At 41.7% G+C, this 18051-nt stretch overlaps 1 protein-coding gene across 3 annotated transcripts in view; it reads right to left on the reverse strand.

The window, feature by feature from the left end:
• Window positions 1-725: 725 nt before the first annotated feature.
• The window catches only part of LOC121575259 (beta-1,4 N-acetylgalactosaminyltransferase 1), a 50269-nt gene continuing 32943 nt past the window's right edge, over window positions 726-18051 (reverse strand). For 2 of the 3 annotated variants that reach the window (XM_041888227.2, XM_041888228.2), the window contains exons 2-12: window positions 10272-10364; window positions 9780-10002; window positions 9506-9682; window positions 9102-9208; window positions 8493-8530; window positions 8169-8349; window positions 7940-8032; window positions 7607-7794; window positions 7236-7376; window positions 1522-1759; window positions 726-959 (exon numbers count right to left, since the gene is read on the reverse strand). In XM_041888227.2, the coding sequence (XP_041744161.2) occupies window positions 742-959; window positions 1522-1759; window positions 7236-7376; window positions 7607-7794; window positions 7940-8032; window positions 8169-8349; window positions 8493-8530; window positions 9102-9208; window positions 9506-9682; window positions 9780-9994 (1596 nt within the window). In that variant the 5' untranslated portion in view covers window positions 9995-10002; window positions 10272-10364 and the 3' untranslated portion in view covers window positions 726-741. The remainder of the gene's footprint in view (window positions 960-1521; window positions 1760-7235; window positions 7377-7606; window positions 7795-7939; window positions 8033-8168; window positions 8350-8492; window positions 8531-9101; window positions 9209-9505; window positions 9683-9779; window positions 10003-10271; window positions 10365-18051) is intronic. The other variant, XM_041888229.2, reaches the window with a different exon arrangement.

The following is an 18051-nucleotide window of genomic DNA, read 5'->3' on the forward strand; positions in this document are numbered from 1 at the left end:
CCTTCCAACAGGACAACGACCCTAAGCACACAGCCAAGACAACGCAGGAGTGGCTTTGGGACGAGTCTCTGAATGTCCTTGAGTGGCCCAACTTGAACCCAGCTGAACTTAGCTGTGCAGCGACGCTCCCCATCCAACCTGACAGATCTGCATAGAAGAATGGGAGAAACTCCCCAAATACAGTTGTGTCAAGCTTGTAGCGTCATACCCAAGAAGACTAGAGGCTGTAATCGCTGCCAAAGGTGCTTCAACAAAGTACTGAATAAAGGGTCTGAATACTTTTGTAAATGTGATATTTCAGTTTTGTATTTTTTATAAATTTCCCAAAAATTCTAAAAACCTGTTTTTGCTTTGTCATTATGGGGAATTGTGTGTAGATGTGTTGATGAGGGGAAAAAACTATTTAATCCATTTTAGAATAAGGCTGTAACGTAACAAAATGTGGAAAAGGTCAAGGGGTCTGAATACTTTCCGAATGCACTGTAAACCCCTTAAAATGATCTCTACCTTGAGTTTACATTCAAGAGTACACAACTGAAGAGCAATTATGATTAAGTTAAGAGAAATTACAGCTTTGCTCTGTTTGAATGACAATCCCTGTAGAGTGAAACAAGCAAGGTTGTTTTTAAGGGGAAGCATGTCATGTGGTTGTCTAAAATCTTATCTGATGGGACACATTGGACGAGGGCTTCTTTGGCAACTTGAACGAGAAGAGAAACTACAGGTAAAAAAACAGGACATTTAATTGTGAGTCAAACACTGGAAGCGGTTCTTAAAATAGAGGAGGCCGTTTTTGGTGTGTGTTGTGTCCGAGGAGGCTGGTGGGTAGCGGAACTTGGCGTAAGTCTTGTCACTCTCTGATTGGCTGACCCAGGGAAGCTTGATCTTGGTGGCGTGATTGACGATGACATCATCACAGGATCCCACGTGAAGTGAGCCAAGGCCATCGATGAAAAACTCTGTGACAAGAACCAAGGGGTCAGAGCAGTTAGTTTTTATACTGAGGGCACTTCAAGTATCACACAATTTATATGAACAAATGCAACTAACAAACATGAGAAGAAGCTATTTTGTTCCCTCCTCAAGCTTTTGGATAACTGATAATGACTATTAAGACTGCAAAAAGGGGTTTTGTGCCCAAGTATCCAAATGTACTGTTACCTATATGACCTCCTTCCAAATGTAGATGGTGCAGCTCAGGGGTGAAATTGGGAATACAGAGGTAGAGGAGCCCTATTTGGAGAGGTTAGGATGAGGGTTGAGCCAGTGTTGAACACAAGGTTAGGGTTATGTCAGGATTAGTGTTAGGGTTATGGCTAGGGTTGAACCAGATTGTGGACATGAAGCTAGGGTTAAGGCTAGGGTTAGTACTTTTATCCTACTTTCTATCCTACTCCTCTTTGAACCAGTACGGTGCAGGAGCCCAGCTCCGGGTAGCTCCGGCTAAATTTAACCACTGGTGCAGTTGATGTTGTGGACAGGTACACCCTGTGCGGTGCTGGGGTTTGGGGCCATACTCACCCAGGTGGGCCACTCTGGCCAGGCGGGGGTCGAAGCCCACCTGCTGGACCTTGTCTGTGCGGGCCAGGAAGAAGTTGATGACCCCGTCAGTGACCACGCAGTTTGGGAAGCCCTGGATGATGTGGTGGAAGGCCCTCCGCATGTGCAGGCAGTCACCCTCCTCCTCCCCTGGCTCAATGGAGATGGTCTGCCTGTAGGTGGCAGTATAGCCTGTGGCCTCCCGCACTGCACCACCCACCTAAATCACACACACACACACACACACACACTGCATTAACTGATTCTGACACACACATACACATCAAGCACTGAACACAGATTTTCACAAATATTGTGTAGTGTGTACAATGCATAAACAAACATTAAGGATACTCCCAATTGTCTGAAATTGATATTGAGTGCATGCTGTAGTGATTTGATATACGAGGAAACCAATGGAAACCGAGGGGTTGGGTTAAATGCGGAAGACACATTTCAGTTTAATGCATTCAGTTGTACAACTGACTAGGTATCCCCCTTTCCCTTGATCATTTATTTTTTCCAAAGGACACAATGTTTTACTGTCTGTGCTTTTGTGGACCGAAGAAATAACTGATTCAAAGTGTCCACCAGACCAGCTGCTGACATGTGTAACCCATAGACTTCCCTCTCAAGAGCTGGAGTCCCAGTCTATGGTACACAAGGTCTATTCTATTCCCCCAGCCCATAGTAAGGTATCTGAGTGGGAATCGGGATCCATACAAAACCCCCTTCATCCAGCATCATGTGGGTGTCAGCTTTTTGGGCTTTTGTGTTTTACTTTGTGTTTTGTGCATGCTTAATATTGCTGTGGTGTGCATGTGCTACAAAGCAAGAATATGCCTTTACGCATCGGTGAAGAAGAGGGAGAGAGAGATGGAGAGTGTGAAATTGCTTGCATCTGTGTCTGTGTCCGAGTTTGTTTTCTTCTGTAACTAGAGAACAAGGCCGGGATTCAATCTTATTGCACTTGTAGCTTTTAAAGGCAAAGCTACCGTGTTCGAGAGACAGGATGTGGCTAGCTAGGTCATCAACATCAACAGAGGGGAACGCCTCTTCCACATTTTCCTAATTTGTCATCTTCAGAAGACAGCTAGGATAGTTTATTTCAATACTCTTTTCATGATGAACTGTAAATCAAAATTATTTTAAAACGTTAATTGAACTCAAGTTGTGTCTGTCTGGCAAAACGACTAGAGTGTGGATTGTGTTCCCTCATGCTACCCAAGACGGAATGTGCTGAATCGTGTAGGAGCTGTTTTTGGCTCTGCAGAGTAGCTCCCAGTGAGTAACAATGTGTTCAGAGTCCGGAGAATGCTTCTGAACTGGCATTGACTGTTGCACAGAAAGTGTTGAATTATGTCTTAGCAAAATATGTCAGACACCACTAACTAAAAGAGTATAACTATTTCGAACACTCATAACCGCGGACAGTAGGGGTGCCGAGGGTGCTGCAGTAGTTTTAGAGAAACATATTTTTTCCCCAAAGATAGTGCACTGGGCCTTTACTAGTCCTGTATTTTTCCAGTTTTTGTAACACATATGATATTTCACTTCTGGATTTTCACATGTGAAATCATGTTAAACCATGTGTTTTTGGAACACTTCACATGTGATGATATTTAACATGAGATTTCACAGGTGATGCCCTGCATACACAAATGTGTCATTATGATACACACAGTGATTTTAACTTACATATTTGACACACGACTACATTGTGTATGTTTATTTATACTGTAATTATTATTCAACATGTCCTTATCTGGGATTTGAACTCACAACCTCTTGGTTCACAGCATTCTGATCATCCTGCTATGCCACCATGTCTGTGTCAATAACTGATGTTTACCTGTATTCCTACCATTTGGTCTTCAAAGTACATCTCAGCTTTGTTAAAAATACACTCAAGAAAAACTATTATATTTATCATAGTGATTCAGGTGTAACATTTAACCAGGATAATATGCCCCACCAACATTAGACAGCTCAAATTGCTGAAATAAGTAAATGTAATCAATGATGAGAGAATAGTCAGAATAACTGATAGAATAACTAAAATAGCAGTGCAGATGGCTCTCTTTTGCTAAGTGCAGAGGTGTATTATAGGTATTGAATGTGTATGAGAATGCTACAGACTTTGTGGCGTAGCAGAAAGGGCAGTGTACCTCAAATCCAGAGGTTGTGAATTCAAGGATTTTTCCTGTAGGTTACTGGCAACGTTTTGCCAGTAAGTTACTGTGATTTTTACAATAACTTACTAACTAGTAATTACCAGGTAAGAAATGACAAATTCACAGCAACTTCTGACAACAAGTTAACATTAACTTACTGGAAAATGCACAATAAGCTCACAATAGTGCAGCTCATTACTGGCACATTCTCTTACAACAGGAATGGGGGGGATCTTAGTGCGCCCATCCCTGATGTAAGAGAATGCGTCAGTAATGAGCTGCATTGTAAAAGAGGTTATTGTGCATTTTCCAGTAAGTTAATGGCAACTTGTTGCCAGAAAATTGCATGAAATTTGTTATCAAATTGCTAAATCTTCTCTCCGCCCCATGGCAAAATGTGTAGAATTACAGCAAACTAGCTTTAAAACAGAAACATTTTCTCGGAATCCCATAGAAAAATGTGCAGAACAGACAGTGTCAAAGGTGGTGCTTAAGTTACATTGGCATAACAATCAAAACACTTAAACTGCTACAACACTTCCACTGACGGTTCGCACAAATATTTCACCATGCCCCCAAATATGCTAATGAACCCCACCAGTACTTTATATTCAAAATATTAGGTTGAAAAATGTCCCATTATACCTACAAGGTACAAAACTGTACCATGTGAGTTCAAGTGCATCTTTGACCTTTTTGTACCCCAGGGAACACTAGTGTACCCTAACCATACCATTGTGTTTAGTGCATTCGGAAAGTATTTTTGTTACGTTACAGCCTTATTCTAAAAAGGATTCAATTGTTTTTTTCCCCTCATCAAATCTACACACAATACTTCATAATGACAAATTTATAAAAAAATAAAAACTGAAATATTACATTTACATAAGTATTCAGACCCTTTACTCAGTACTTTGTTGAAGACACCTTTGTCAGCGATTACAGCCTCGAGTCTTCTTGGGTATGACACTACAAGCTTGGCACACCTGTATTTGGAGAGTTTCTCCCATTCTTCTCTGCATATCCTCTCAAGCTCTGTCAGGTTGGGTGGGGAGCATCGCTGCACAGCTATTTTCAGGTCTCTCCAGAGATGTTCGATCGGGTTCAAGTCAGGGCTCTGGCTGGGCCACTCAAAGACATTCAGAGACTTGTCCCGAAGCCACTCCTGCGTTGTCTTGGCTGTGTGCTTAGGGTTGTTGTCCTGTTGTTGGAAGGTGAGAGCTCTGGAGCAGGTTTTCATCAAGGATCTCTCTGTGCTTTGCTCCGTTCATCTTTCCCTCGATCCTGACTAGTCTCACAGTCCCTGCTCCTGAAAAAATCCCCACAGCATGATGCTGCCACCACCATGCTTCACCGTAGAGATGGTGCCAGTATTCCTTGCTTGGCATTCAGGCCAAAGAGTTCGATCTTGGTTTCATCAGACCAGAAAATCTTGTTTCTCATGGTCTGAGAGTCCTTTAGGTGCCTTTTGGCAAACTCCAAGTGGGCTGTCATGTGCCTTCTACTGAGGAGTGGCTTCCGTCTGGCCACTCTACCATAAAGGTCTGATTGGTGGAGTGCTGCAGAGATGGTTGTCCTTCTGGAAGGTTCTCCCATCTCCACAGAGGAACTCTGGAGCTCTGTCAGTGTGACCATCAGGTTCTTGATCACCTCCCTGACTAAGCCCCTTCTCCCCTGATTGCTCAGTTTGGCCGGGCGGCAAGCTCTAGGAAGAGACTTGGTGGTTCTAAACTTATTCCATTTAAGAATGATGGAGGCCACTGTGTTCTTGGGGACCTTCAATGCTGCAGAAATGTTTTGGTACCCTTCCCCAGATCTGTGCCTCGACACAATCCTGTCTCGGAGCTCTTCGGACAATTCCTTCAACCTCATGGCTTGGTTTCTGCTCTGACATGCACTGTCAACTGTGGGACCTTATATAGACAGGTGTGTGCCTTTTCAAATCATGTCCAATCAATTGAATTTAACACAGGTGGACTCCAATCAAGTTGTAGAAACATCTCAAGGATGATCAATGGAAACAGGATGCACCTGAGCTCAATTTCAAGTCTCATAGCAAAGGGTCTGAATACTTATGTAAATAATGTATCTGTTTTTTATTTTTTATACATTTGCAAACACTTCTAAAAACCTGTTTTCGCTTTGTCATTATGGGGTATTGTGTGTCGATTAATGAGGACATTTTTTATTTAATCTATTTTAGAATAAGGCTGTAACGTAACAAAATGTGGAAAAAGTCAGTGGGTCTGAATACTTTCCAAATGCACTATATGTTCCAAGCAATAAGTATGAAACATTGATGCACTCCCAACCAAGATGTTTAATCCCCAAATAATTAATGTATACTCTACAACGCCAAGTGTCCTCGAGTTTTACGTTAATGTTACGTTGGTGGTGATAATTGGACAATTATTTACTTGATTCTGGGAAGCTTTAAGCAAAGTGCAGAAAGTCTGTGGCCCATAATGCTTTCACACTCACAGATCTGGTGGTGTAGCTGCACTGTATCAGGACATTCCAGGTTGCTACCAACAGAGTTTATGAGTTCAAATCCCATTTAAGGCTAAGTCCCAGTTCTGGTCACAGTACAAAATTATACAAGATTTTACAGTAATTGAAATCAGAATACAGCAGCATATTGTCAATTTATAGAAATATACAATGTTTTTGTATATATTTACTTTATTTTTACTGCAACTTTAGGCAAAGTGCAGAAGTGTATTTTAAGCAATAAATATATAGCCAATCTTCAATTTATCCACATAATTGGTGGCGCAGCAGGAACTTCAGGTAGCTAGCAACAAAGAGGTTGTGAGTTCAAATCCCAAGTGAGGTTAAGTCCCAAGTTATCAGCATACAGCATCATATTGTCCTTCACATTAACACTTTAATTTAGCTGTAAAAAATACAGTATCAGTCATGGTATCACATTTGAAAAATGTGCCTCCCGATGTTGTCACATGTATTTTACATGAGATTGTGTTTTCACGTGCTCACATGTTGTCACATGTAGTTTGATGTTATCAAATGTTGAGATTTTGCATCCCCATGTTGTCGCATTTATTTCACATTAATTTCACATGAGATCATGTTCTCACATGTGCTAACATGTTGTCATGTATAGTTTTACGTTATCACATGTTGCTTCACATGTTGTTACGTGATCACATGAGATCACACAAGATCACGTTTTTTCCATAAGGGTCAGCAAATTATGTCACACCCCCAAAAGACCCATAATCAAATGAGGGTGGTTTGTACAGTCCCATGCTGTGTTAAAATCACTACTTTAGCAGCAATACAGCAGACCTGGGTTCAAACACTACTTGAAATAATTTCAAATACTGCACCTGTGCTTAATTGAGCTTACCTGTTGCAATGGAACCAATTGAAAAGTCTCAAAAGGGAAAACCCCTCTCTCTTCAGGCAGGCTAACACAAATGCTCAAAGTATTTGAAAGATTTCAAATAGTATTTGAACCCAGGTCAGCAATACAGTATGGCACGGCCTGTGCCCCCTCACCAGGTCCAGGGTGGTCTTCTCCAGGACGTCCACCAGTTTCTCCAGCTTGGTGTTGGCTGTGAAGATGAAGTCATCATCCACCCACAGCACATACTTAGTGGTCACCTGGGAAACAGCTAGGTTCCGTCCTGCAAACCAGCCCTAGTTGTTGTGACAGAGAACAGGATGTGGGACAAAGGAAGCAAAAGCAGTGATAGGACAACTAAGGACATTTTTTTCAAGAACATTGCTGACATTCCTTCCCAACCTTTTCAATGAAGGGCATCTGTCAAGTATTATTTAAGCAAACAATGTTATTGCTAGACAAAAACTATACTTGACAAGTACACTGGTTCCCATACATTAAAGAGGCAGCAGTGTTTAAAAAAAACCTTTCCAAATGGCATGATGTAATGTTCGATGTAGGGGCCAGAGACTGTCTTGGGGTTTTTGCTGTCATCAGCTATTACTATGGTGACAGTGGGATAGTATTGTCGCACGCTGTCGATGAGATCTTGGAGCTTGTCATAGCGCATGAAAGTTTTGGTTGCTATGGTAACAAGGGCACTGATGTTGTATTCTAGATTGAGAACAGAGAGAGACAAAAAGTTAGGGTCTTTGACATTACTTACGTTACACATTCATCTCAGATGTCATTTTGGTTATTTTTTAGTAAGTGTTGTGCTGTTGTGAGATGCAGTCGACCGTTATATTTGTCGACATACCCCCTTTGGGTCCCGTGTTGTAGAGTTTTGGAGTTACACCATGACGGATCTTGATGGTGAACATGGCTTGGTGTCCCTCTGTCTCAAACTGCACTGAAAGACATAGTGAGAGTATTTTCAACCTCATTACCACAAATCTATTCCAGACGGTATTTGGCGTAGGTCTTTGATAATATACACAACCAATAAAGTAGTAGTCCACCAGAAAGTCAGATGTGTCTGGCCTCACCTGTGTCTGCTGTACTAGGGTGGAACAGTGTGTTGGTGTAGGAGACAAACTGTAACTGCCGGTTCAGGTTGGGCAGCAGGCTGCTCATCAGGGTCATGTGCATCTCCCCATCACCTTTGACCTTTACCCCCTCAACCTCCGCTGCCACATTTAACGCTCCCAGGGTGGAGGTGAAGTTGACCTAAGAAAGAAAAAAATTAAGGAGACAGGGAACAAAGAAGATAAAGCAGTAAGGAAATATTATGTTTTTTAATTGACAAAGACCAGACAGATGGAATAGTACTGGAAATAATAACTCAAACCAAATGTTATTAGTCTACTTACTGTGTACAGCTCTCTGGGAATGTCTTGTAAGGCAAGTCCTGAAAACATCTGACATCAATTTACTGGCATATTTGATTAAGCAGCTGGATGTTAATCCAATCCAAATACACCACATCAACTGTCAGCTGGAGTAAACACTTTCTCGGTTGTGCAACAAAATACTATTCTCTGCTCTAAAACAGTCATCCAGAGCAGCAGGTTATCAAGGTAGTAATAATGGTAATGGTAGAAATAGTAGTTGTCAGTGGGTGTAATAATAATACAAGTACATGTTAGATTGTTGAAACACCTATTGTCTGTCTCTTTAAAATACTGAGTTTTACCTCCCTGTAAGAATACCCTGATGAAGGTAATTTGAGACCGATACGTTGGTGATCCATTAAATTGTTGGAAGCGTCAAGATTACTTGTGCTTGAGTTTTCTTTTATTTATATATATTGTTGTAAGAGGACAGTCGTTCCCTGAATTTGTAGCTTCATCTAACTACACTTCTCTTTCTGTGCTTCCCTTATTTTACCAGGTTTCCTTTACAAATTAGGTTTTAAATATCAAGGTACCTTCTCGTTTATATCAAGGTAAAAAGTAACTAATCCCTGTTATAAGTCAGACCTGGGATGAGGATGGTTTTGAGCGGCCGTACTTCCACCCCCTGTGTTGGGTACTGCAGAGGATTGTTGGCCTCTGCCACAATGAGCATATCTACAGGAGTCTGAGACCTGGAGGGGGACAGATACACATCAGGTTAATAATCAGTATTCAAAGCTATTACAGCTAGAATGAAGCATCATGAACTCTATTACGCTATTTGTTTCAAAGCTGGGGTAATGTTGACATCCACTCCTTCAAAAGACCTACAGCAAGTTTAACCTAAACCTAAGAATTTACAAGCTTTGAATTGAATCACATGAAAGGACAGACACAGCAACTTCCCCTAGTGTAAGGAATAACTAAGATGATATATGGGATGTCCTTCCCTTTCAGTTCTGTGCTGGTGTACAGTCCTGTGCTCTCACCTCATCTTGAAGCCCTGGTACTCCTTGGCCCTCCGTTTTTTCATCTCCTCCAGCTCAGAGGCCTCAAAAGCAGTGTGCAGGGGGTGGGCCGACACCCGTGGGAACAGCAGCTGGCCAAAGGGCAGGTTCACGCCACCACTCTCACCCTCACACATGCACCCGTTACGTGCCAACAGACTGGAGAGAGATGAAAGGGACGATAGGATTCCATCAATTAAATGACAATGAAACAAAATATAGGAATTATTTAGAAGGCCTTATTTCAAACACTGACCCTGCAACACTCTCCTTCAGGCGATAGGGGATGTGGGTAGATCTGTGGTCCAGTTCTGGGAGCCTCTCCTCCAGGTGCCTCTCTACTACAGGCCCTGGTCTCTGGCGGACATCCACGGTGGTGTAGGCCCGGGTGGGCCAAGAATGGAGGAGGGCCACCACCAACACCACTGATGCCACAATGGCCAACAACACTGTCTTCCTCAGGGAACGCATCCTAAAAACTGGCACAGCACACAAGGACAAACAGGAGACGCGCTGCGGTCACCACCTGCTTTGGTGGTTAAGTCCAACAGTATGTGACCATATCTGAGGTGACAAGATTAGCCTAATTGCTGGATGAATTGAATGCTGCCATGATTCGGTTATCTTCAGATACAGTAAATGGCAGCTTAGAGTATCACATGACATCTGATTTGAACACTTTCTAAACAATTTTGTATTTGTTATGCATCTATATCCATTACAGTAAAAGAGAGAGCTGGTATCATACCCTACTGCCTGTATCCACTCAGAGAGAAGATGTCTCCTGTAGGCCATTGCATTCCCCAAAATCCCATAATGAACAGGTAAAGACTTTCCCCATCTGTAAACAATAACACATCAGTTATGTTTATTCAGTAGGATAACGGAAGTAACTTCTCATTTCCAAGGACACTGTATTAAAAATGGCCCAGTGAAAAATATGAACATTGGTGAAAATAAAAACAATAGATTTAGAGGGGAGGAAACTGCAACATGTAGGTACATCAAAGGTAAGGATGTTTAGCAGATATGATGGCCTTTCATAGTGATAAAGAGCTGTTAACTGAATGGTAGTGATGACGGTTGTGTTAACACCGGAGAGATGCTGAACAACATCTAGGGGGAAAGATCTACATTTCTCTACAACAAAGCTCTACAATAAGGCACAACAACAGGAGCCAAGAGAGAACTTTTTGGGTTGGTGATATTTTTTATGATAATTCCCAGTGTTCAGATAATCAAACAATTCTAATGACTCAGTTTTAAAGCAGACATGCAAGATCGCTCTGGGTCATACTAAGGTCGCTACACTAACTACTTCTTTTGGAGAATGCATCTACTGTGGCGATATCCCACTTCTGACACCAGTGCAGCGAATTCAGGTGTCACTGCGACTGTCACTGAAGCACCAACTGATATAGTTCACCGACTGATGATGACATATACAAGCCTCATTGAATTGGCTCATATGAGGCTTTGATGTCATAATCGTCTGTCAGACTATCATGTCTCTGTGACGGTGAATTATGTTACTAAGATTTCAGTATTTTTAATAATGAGATATGAACAGTTTATTTCCAAAATGCTATAGCCACCAATTCTTCAAATTTGTTTTTTTTTTCACCAGAAATGATTGCTTATGGTACCTTTGTATGTGTGTGTAAAACATTACTATTCTCAGATTTTTAATTCATAGATTTTAGCTGTGTATTAAAAATTTGTTTTTTTTGCTAAATACTATGTATCCATTGTTTAGCTGGAATGGAATGTTTGTATCCTGTATATTCGACTGTGATATGTGGTTCTCACCTAGCCATCTTAAGATGAATCACTAACTAAGTCGCTCTGGATAAGAGCATCCGCTAAATGACTAAAATGTCAAATGTAAATGTTAAACATACAGATCTCATATTACTGTATTGATTATATATATATATATATATATATATACAGTGGGGAAAACAAGTATTTAGTCAGCCACCAATTGTGCAAGTTCTCCCACTTAAAAAGATGAGAGGCCTGTAATTTTCATCATAGGTACACGTCAACTATGACAGACAAAATGAGAAAAAAAAATCCAGAAAATCACATTGTAGGATTTTTAATGAATTTATTTGCAAATTATGGTGGAAAATAAGTATTTGGTCAATAACAAAAGTTTCTCAATACTTTGTTATATACCCTTTGTTGGCAATGACACAGGTCAAACGTTTTCTGTAAGTCTTCACAAGGTTTTCACACACTGTTGCTGGTATTTTGGCCCATTCCTCCATGCAGATCTCCTCTAGAGCAGTGATGTTTTGGGGCTGTCGCTGGGCAACACGGACTTTCAACTCCTATGGGGTTGAGATCTGGAGACTGGCTAGGCCACTCCAGGACCTTGAAATGCTTCTTACGAAGCCACTCCTTCGTTGCCCGGGCGGTGTGTTTGGGATCATTGTCATGCTGAAAGACCCAGCCACGTTTCATCTTCAATGCCCTTGCTGATGGAAGGAGGTTTTCACTCAAAATCTCACGATACATGGCCCCATTCATTCTTTCCTTTACACGGATCAGTCGTCCTGGTCCCTTTGCAGAAAAACAGCCCCAAAGCATGATGTTTCCACCCCCATGCTTCACAGTAGGTATGGTGTTCTTTGGATGCAACTCAGCATTCTTTGCGTTTTGGAAAGAAACTCTTCATACGGTATACACCTTGATTTAGAAGAATATGAGATGCATACAGTGAGGGAAATAAGTATTTGAACATGACTTAGTACTTGGTGGAAAAACCCTTGTTGGCAATCACAGAGGTCAGACATTTCTTGTAGTTGACCACCGGGTTTGCACACATCTCAGGAGGGATTTTTGTCCCACTCCTCTTTGCAGATCTTCTCCAAGTCGTTAAGGTTTCGAGGCTGACGTTTGGCAACTCGAACCTTCATCTCCCTCCACAGATTTTCTATGGGATTAAGGTCTGGAGACTGGCTAGGCCACTCCAGGACCTTAATGTGCTTCTTCTTGAGCCACTCCTTTGTTGCCTTGGCCTTGTGTTTTGGGTCATTGTCATGCTGGAATACCCATCCACAACCCATTTTCAATGCCCTGGCTGAGGGAAGGAGGTTCTCACCCAAGATTTGACGGCACATGGCCCCGTCCATTGTCCCTTTGATGCGGTGAAGTTGTCCTGTCCCCTTAGCAGAAAAACACCCCCAAAGCATAATGTTTCCACCTCCATGTTTGACGGTGGGTATGGTGTTCTTGGGGTCATAGGCAGCATTCCTCCTCCTCCAAACACGGCGAGTTGAGTTGATGCCAAAGAGCTCGATTTTGGTCTCATCTGACCACAACACTTTCACCCAGTTCTCCTCTGAATCATTCAGATGTTCATTGGCAAACTTCAGCCGGCCCTGTATATGTGCTTTCTTGAGCAGGGGGACCTTGCGGGCGCTGCAGGATTTCAGTCCTTCACGGCGTAGTGTGTTACCAATTGTTTTCTTGGTAACTATGGTCCCAGCTGCCTTGAGATCATTGACAAGATCCTCCCATGTAGTTCTGGGCTGATTCCTCACCGTTCTCATGATCATTGCAACTCCACGAGGTGAGATCTTGCATGGAGCCCCAGGCCGAGGGAGATTGACAGTTCTTTTGTGTTTCTTCAATTTGCGAATAATCACACCAACTGTTGTCACCTTCTCACCAAGCTGCTTGGCGATGGTCTTGTAGCCAATTCCAGCCTTGTGTAGGTCTACAATCTTGTCCCTGACATCCTTGGAGAGCTCTTTGGTCTTGGCCATGGTGGAGAGTTTGGAATCTGATTGATTGATTGCTTCTGTGGACAGGTGTCTTTTATACAGGTAACAAGCTGAGATTAGGAGCACTCCCTTTAAGAGTGTGCTCCTAATCTCAGCTTGTTACCTGTATAAAAGACACCTGGGAGCCAGAAATCTTTCTGATTGAGAGGGGGTCAAATACTTATTTCCCTCATTAAAATGCAAATCAATTTATAACATTTTTGACATGCGTTTTTCTGGATTTTTTTGTTGTTATTCTGTCTCTCACTGTTCAAATAAACCTACCATTAAAATTATAGACTGATCATTTCTTTGTCAGTGGGCAAACGTACAAAATCTGCAGGGGATCAAATACTTTTTTCCCTCACTGTACCTTTATGAGATTATTAGGCCTAAAACTATTCTACGATCATACAAGAGGTTTTGCAATGGTTCTGTAGTATCTGAACATTTATAGCTTTGGCTGAGGTTTTCATATTGTTGGTTAATGAACTTTGCTTTGCTGGAACATCTGGAAAGTGTTACTATAGGGGCCCCCTAAAATAGTGGACATGGGGATATGTGGAGGCCAGGGATTTGTCTATTCAAAACACGCCATTTTGAGTTACATAATAATAATAATAATAATATGCCATTTAGCAGACGCTTTTATCCAAAGCGACTTACAGTCATGTGTGCATACATTTTTACGCATGGGTGGTCCCGGGGATCGAACCCACTACCCTGGCGTTACAAGCGCCATGCTCTACCAATTGAGCTACAGAGGATATATACCATGTTTGAACAAAGGGACGAAGAGAGTGATCATATTTGAGATTGGGTTAGTTGCTCTCCAGATTCTGCAGAAATCTGTAAATTGATGCTGAAATCCTTGATATAATAAAAGTTATAATCAAGTACAGTGTCAGCGGATTCCTTGTCAACACAGCATTACAGCATCGTTGTCTCGACACCACAGAAATTGGCGACGAGGATTTTGGGACGTGTTGCGTCTATTTCAGCTTTGCATTATGGGCTCCGTGCTGACTCTAGCTCCAGAGTCCGGCAGATAAGGGTGAGCTTTCTCACAACTTTGGGCGCTGGTCAGTTCGGGTGACTGTGTGTGCGTTGGGGGGACGCACCGTGAAGGACCGGTGTGTGCCTTGCTGTTATTGCTGTGTGATGAGTTTCCGTTCTAAATTTCTAAATTTGTTTGCGTTGTTTCGGGGGGAGTGTCTATATAATACAAGACCTAAGGAAAAAAGGAATTGATAACACTGGGCCCAGGGAAATTTGGCTTGAATAAAATTAAAGGGAAAAGGAATAAAATAACGGAATAGAATGGAAAAGGAACTAAGGAAAAATGTATACTGTTAGGACGTCGCTGATCTACGGAAGCCCTCAAACGAGGCGATTATTAGATGGGCCACAAATCCTGTGAATTCACTAGGTGGATTTTCGGGTCAGTTCAAGGAACTGGAGATTGTAGAATATACATTCAATTGTATGTTACCTCTCGGTATATAGTTGACGAGGTATATGTCCGAAGTAGCCTCTCATTGAATATCTGCAACTCAAGGTAGCAAAAATTTAGGAAGGAAAAAGGAGAAAAAGGAGCGACGGAAGCATGCTTTAGATATTGTATGAATGGATGCATTCTTGTTGATTATGTGTGTGTGAGAGAAAGAGAGTGTGTGTTTGTGCAAATAAAGAGGTCTCTGCTGACTTGGCAACAGACTGATCAATTGATGTAATTGAGAATTGCACATTGAAGTTTATTTGTGCATGGGTTGTTTTGATTAGAGTTGTGTTGGAAATCCAGCACTGAGATTATTCTGTAAAATTAAAGTGATTGGGTGCTTATTAAGCAATTGGTTTGTGGGTGCTGTAGTGTTGCTGGATTGCAGGTCTTTCTTTTTTGATTGCTCTGAAGTTGACTAGTTTCCTTTACTTTTCTGTATCGGATGTGGTAAGATTGCCACTAATCAATAATTTGGTAGAAAATAAAAAATAAAAAAATAGGAGGGAACGATAAGCTACATAGCTTAAAGTATTTTTTGGTTTACAAATTAATTAGTTTAAAATAATAATAATAATAATAATAATAATAATAAATAAAACATTCACAATAAAGGAATATAAAAGAGTTGTTACAATGCGGAAAAAGGACATCAAAACTACGAAAGTAATTACTCCTGTTGATGTAGTACAAAATAGTAATCCTCTAGTTAATGGTATTGCAAGGTTATCTGGAAAATAGAATAAACGTTGGCCTGACATTGAACAACCATGGCCAGTGGAAGGGACTCTTAACCCAGAAGTAATTAAGATAATGCAAGTGCTTGTGTCGACGTATAAGGCAGATCAAAAGAAGGGAAAAAAAGGGGAACAACGTAAAGAAAAGAGACAAAGAGAGCTGGGTGTTCTTAAGTTGTTTGAAAATGAGGGACAAAAACTGATAAAAGATACAAAAGATAAAAGAGACAGAGGTATAGAGAAAATGGCAAAAGAGGCGAAGATAACAGAAAAACAAATGGCAGAAGTCAAAACACCTTTCTCACATACGGATTCAGCAAAAAGGCCCCCACCTTACGAGGAAGAAGTAGAGTTTAAGGACGTCTATCCTCAGCTTCCAATGATCATTCAGGAGGGTGATTATTGCATCAGAGATGAAGATGAACGAATAATAGAGAGAGGACAAGCAGAAACGACCATAAAGATGAATCCAAACTCCAAAAGTAAGAAGAAAACGACATGTCTGGAAACTAAGGGTAGAGTGAGGTTCAGGAGGATGGAATTTGAAGATGATGATGATCAGAGTGATTCAGAAGAGATCATGGGTGGATATGACCCTGTGATCAGACGGAGGTTGGCTAGAGCGGAAAGCAGGGGTGATGAAAGTTGGAAGAAGAAGGATACAAGAGATTCGACCTCTGATGAAAGTGAAGATGGAGACGGCGATGAAAATTTGGAGATTAAAAGGTGCTTCATGTTCAAGAGGATTTTATCCTACAATGACTAGCACAGAATAAATAGAAAGAGATATGGATCGATGCATATCATGCTTGGATAACGCGAATAATTTAGAAGAAGTAAGAGAATTGGAAGAACAACTCAAGAAGTTGAAGATACAGAAGGAAAAACTGCTGAAAAAAGAATCCCAAAAATTGGAGAGGAAGTACCGGTATACATTGCGGCCAAGAAAAGGGAGCACAGGTAAGAAGATGATGCCAGTGATAATTCGAGGACAGAACCTGTAGTATAAGCCTTTGCAGAATACCGATATGTCAGATATACTTGAGAAGATGCCTACTCTTCAAGATGGAGCATATCCTTGGATTTCAAAGTTGGAAGAAATGATGGTGGGAACACAGTCTGCCATAGGAGACATTAAGAGACTTTTGGCTAATCTCCTTGGGATTCCAGGTATGGAAGAAATTTTCAGAGAGCTGGATTTAATCGATACAGTGGGGGAAAAAAGTATTTAGTCAGCCACCAATTGTGCAAGTTCTCCCACTTAAAAAGATGAGAGGCCTGTAATTTTCATCATAGGTACACATCAACTATGACAGACAAATTGCGAAAAAAAATCCAGAAAATCACATTGTAGGATTTTTAATGAATTTATTTGCAAATTATGGTGGAAAATAAGGATTTGGTCACCTACAAACAAGCAAGATTTCTGGCTCTCACAGACCTGTAACTTCTTCTTTAAGAGGCTCCTCTGTCCTCCACTCGTTACTGTATTAATAGCACCTGTTTGAACTTGTTATCGGTATAAAAGACACCTGTCCACAACCTCAAATAGTCACACTCCAAACTCCACTATGGCCAAGACCAAAGAGCTGTCAAAGGACACCAGAAACAAAATTGTAGACTTGCACCAGGCTGGGAAGACTGAATCTGCAATAGGTAAGCAGCTTGGTTTGAAGAAATCAACTGTGGGAGCAATTATTAGGAAATGGAAGACATACAAGACCACTGATAATCTCCCTCGATCTGGGGCTCCACGCAAGATCTCACCCCGTGGGGTCAAAATGATCACAAGAACGGTGAGCAAAAATCCCAGAACCACACGGGGGGACCTAGTGAATGACCTGCAGAGAACTGGGACCAAAGTAACAAAGCCTACCATCAGTAACACACTATGCCGCCAGGGACTCAAATCCTGCAGTGCCAGACGTGTCCCCCTGCTTAAGCCAGTACATGTCCAGGCCCGTCTGAAGTTTGCTAGAGTGCATTTGGATGATCCAGAAGAGGATTGGGAGAATGTCATATGGTCAGATGAAACCAAAATATAACTTTTTGGTAAAAACTCAACTCGTCGTGTTTGGAGGACAAAGAATGCTGAGTTGCATCCAAAGAACACCATACCTACTGTGAAGCATGGGGGTGGAAACATCATGCTTTGGGGCTGTTTTTCTGCAAAGGGACCAGGACGACTGATTCGTGTAAAGGAAAGAATGAATGGGGCCATGTATCGCTGATTCCATCAGCAAGGGCATTGAAGATGAAACGTGGCTGGGTCTTTCAGCATGACAATGATCCCAAACACACTGCCCGGGCAACGAAGGAGTGGCTTCGTAAGAAGAATTTCAAGGTCCTGGAGTGGCCTAGCCAGTCTCCAGATCTCAACCCCATAGAAAATCTTTGGAGGGAGTTGAAAGTCCGTGTTGCCCAGCGACAGCCCCAAAACATCACTGCTCTAGAGGAGATCTGCATGGAGGAATGGGCCAAAATACCAGCAACAGTGTGTGAAAACTTTGTGAAGACTTA

Source organism: Coregonus clupeaformis, chromosome 10 (genome assembly GCF_020615455.1).
Source record: "Coregonus clupeaformis isolate EN_2021a chromosome 10, ASM2061545v1, whole genome shotgun sequence".
Lineage (NCBI taxonomy): Eukaryota > Metazoa > Chordata > Actinopteri > Salmoniformes > Salmonidae > Coregonus > Coregonus clupeaformis.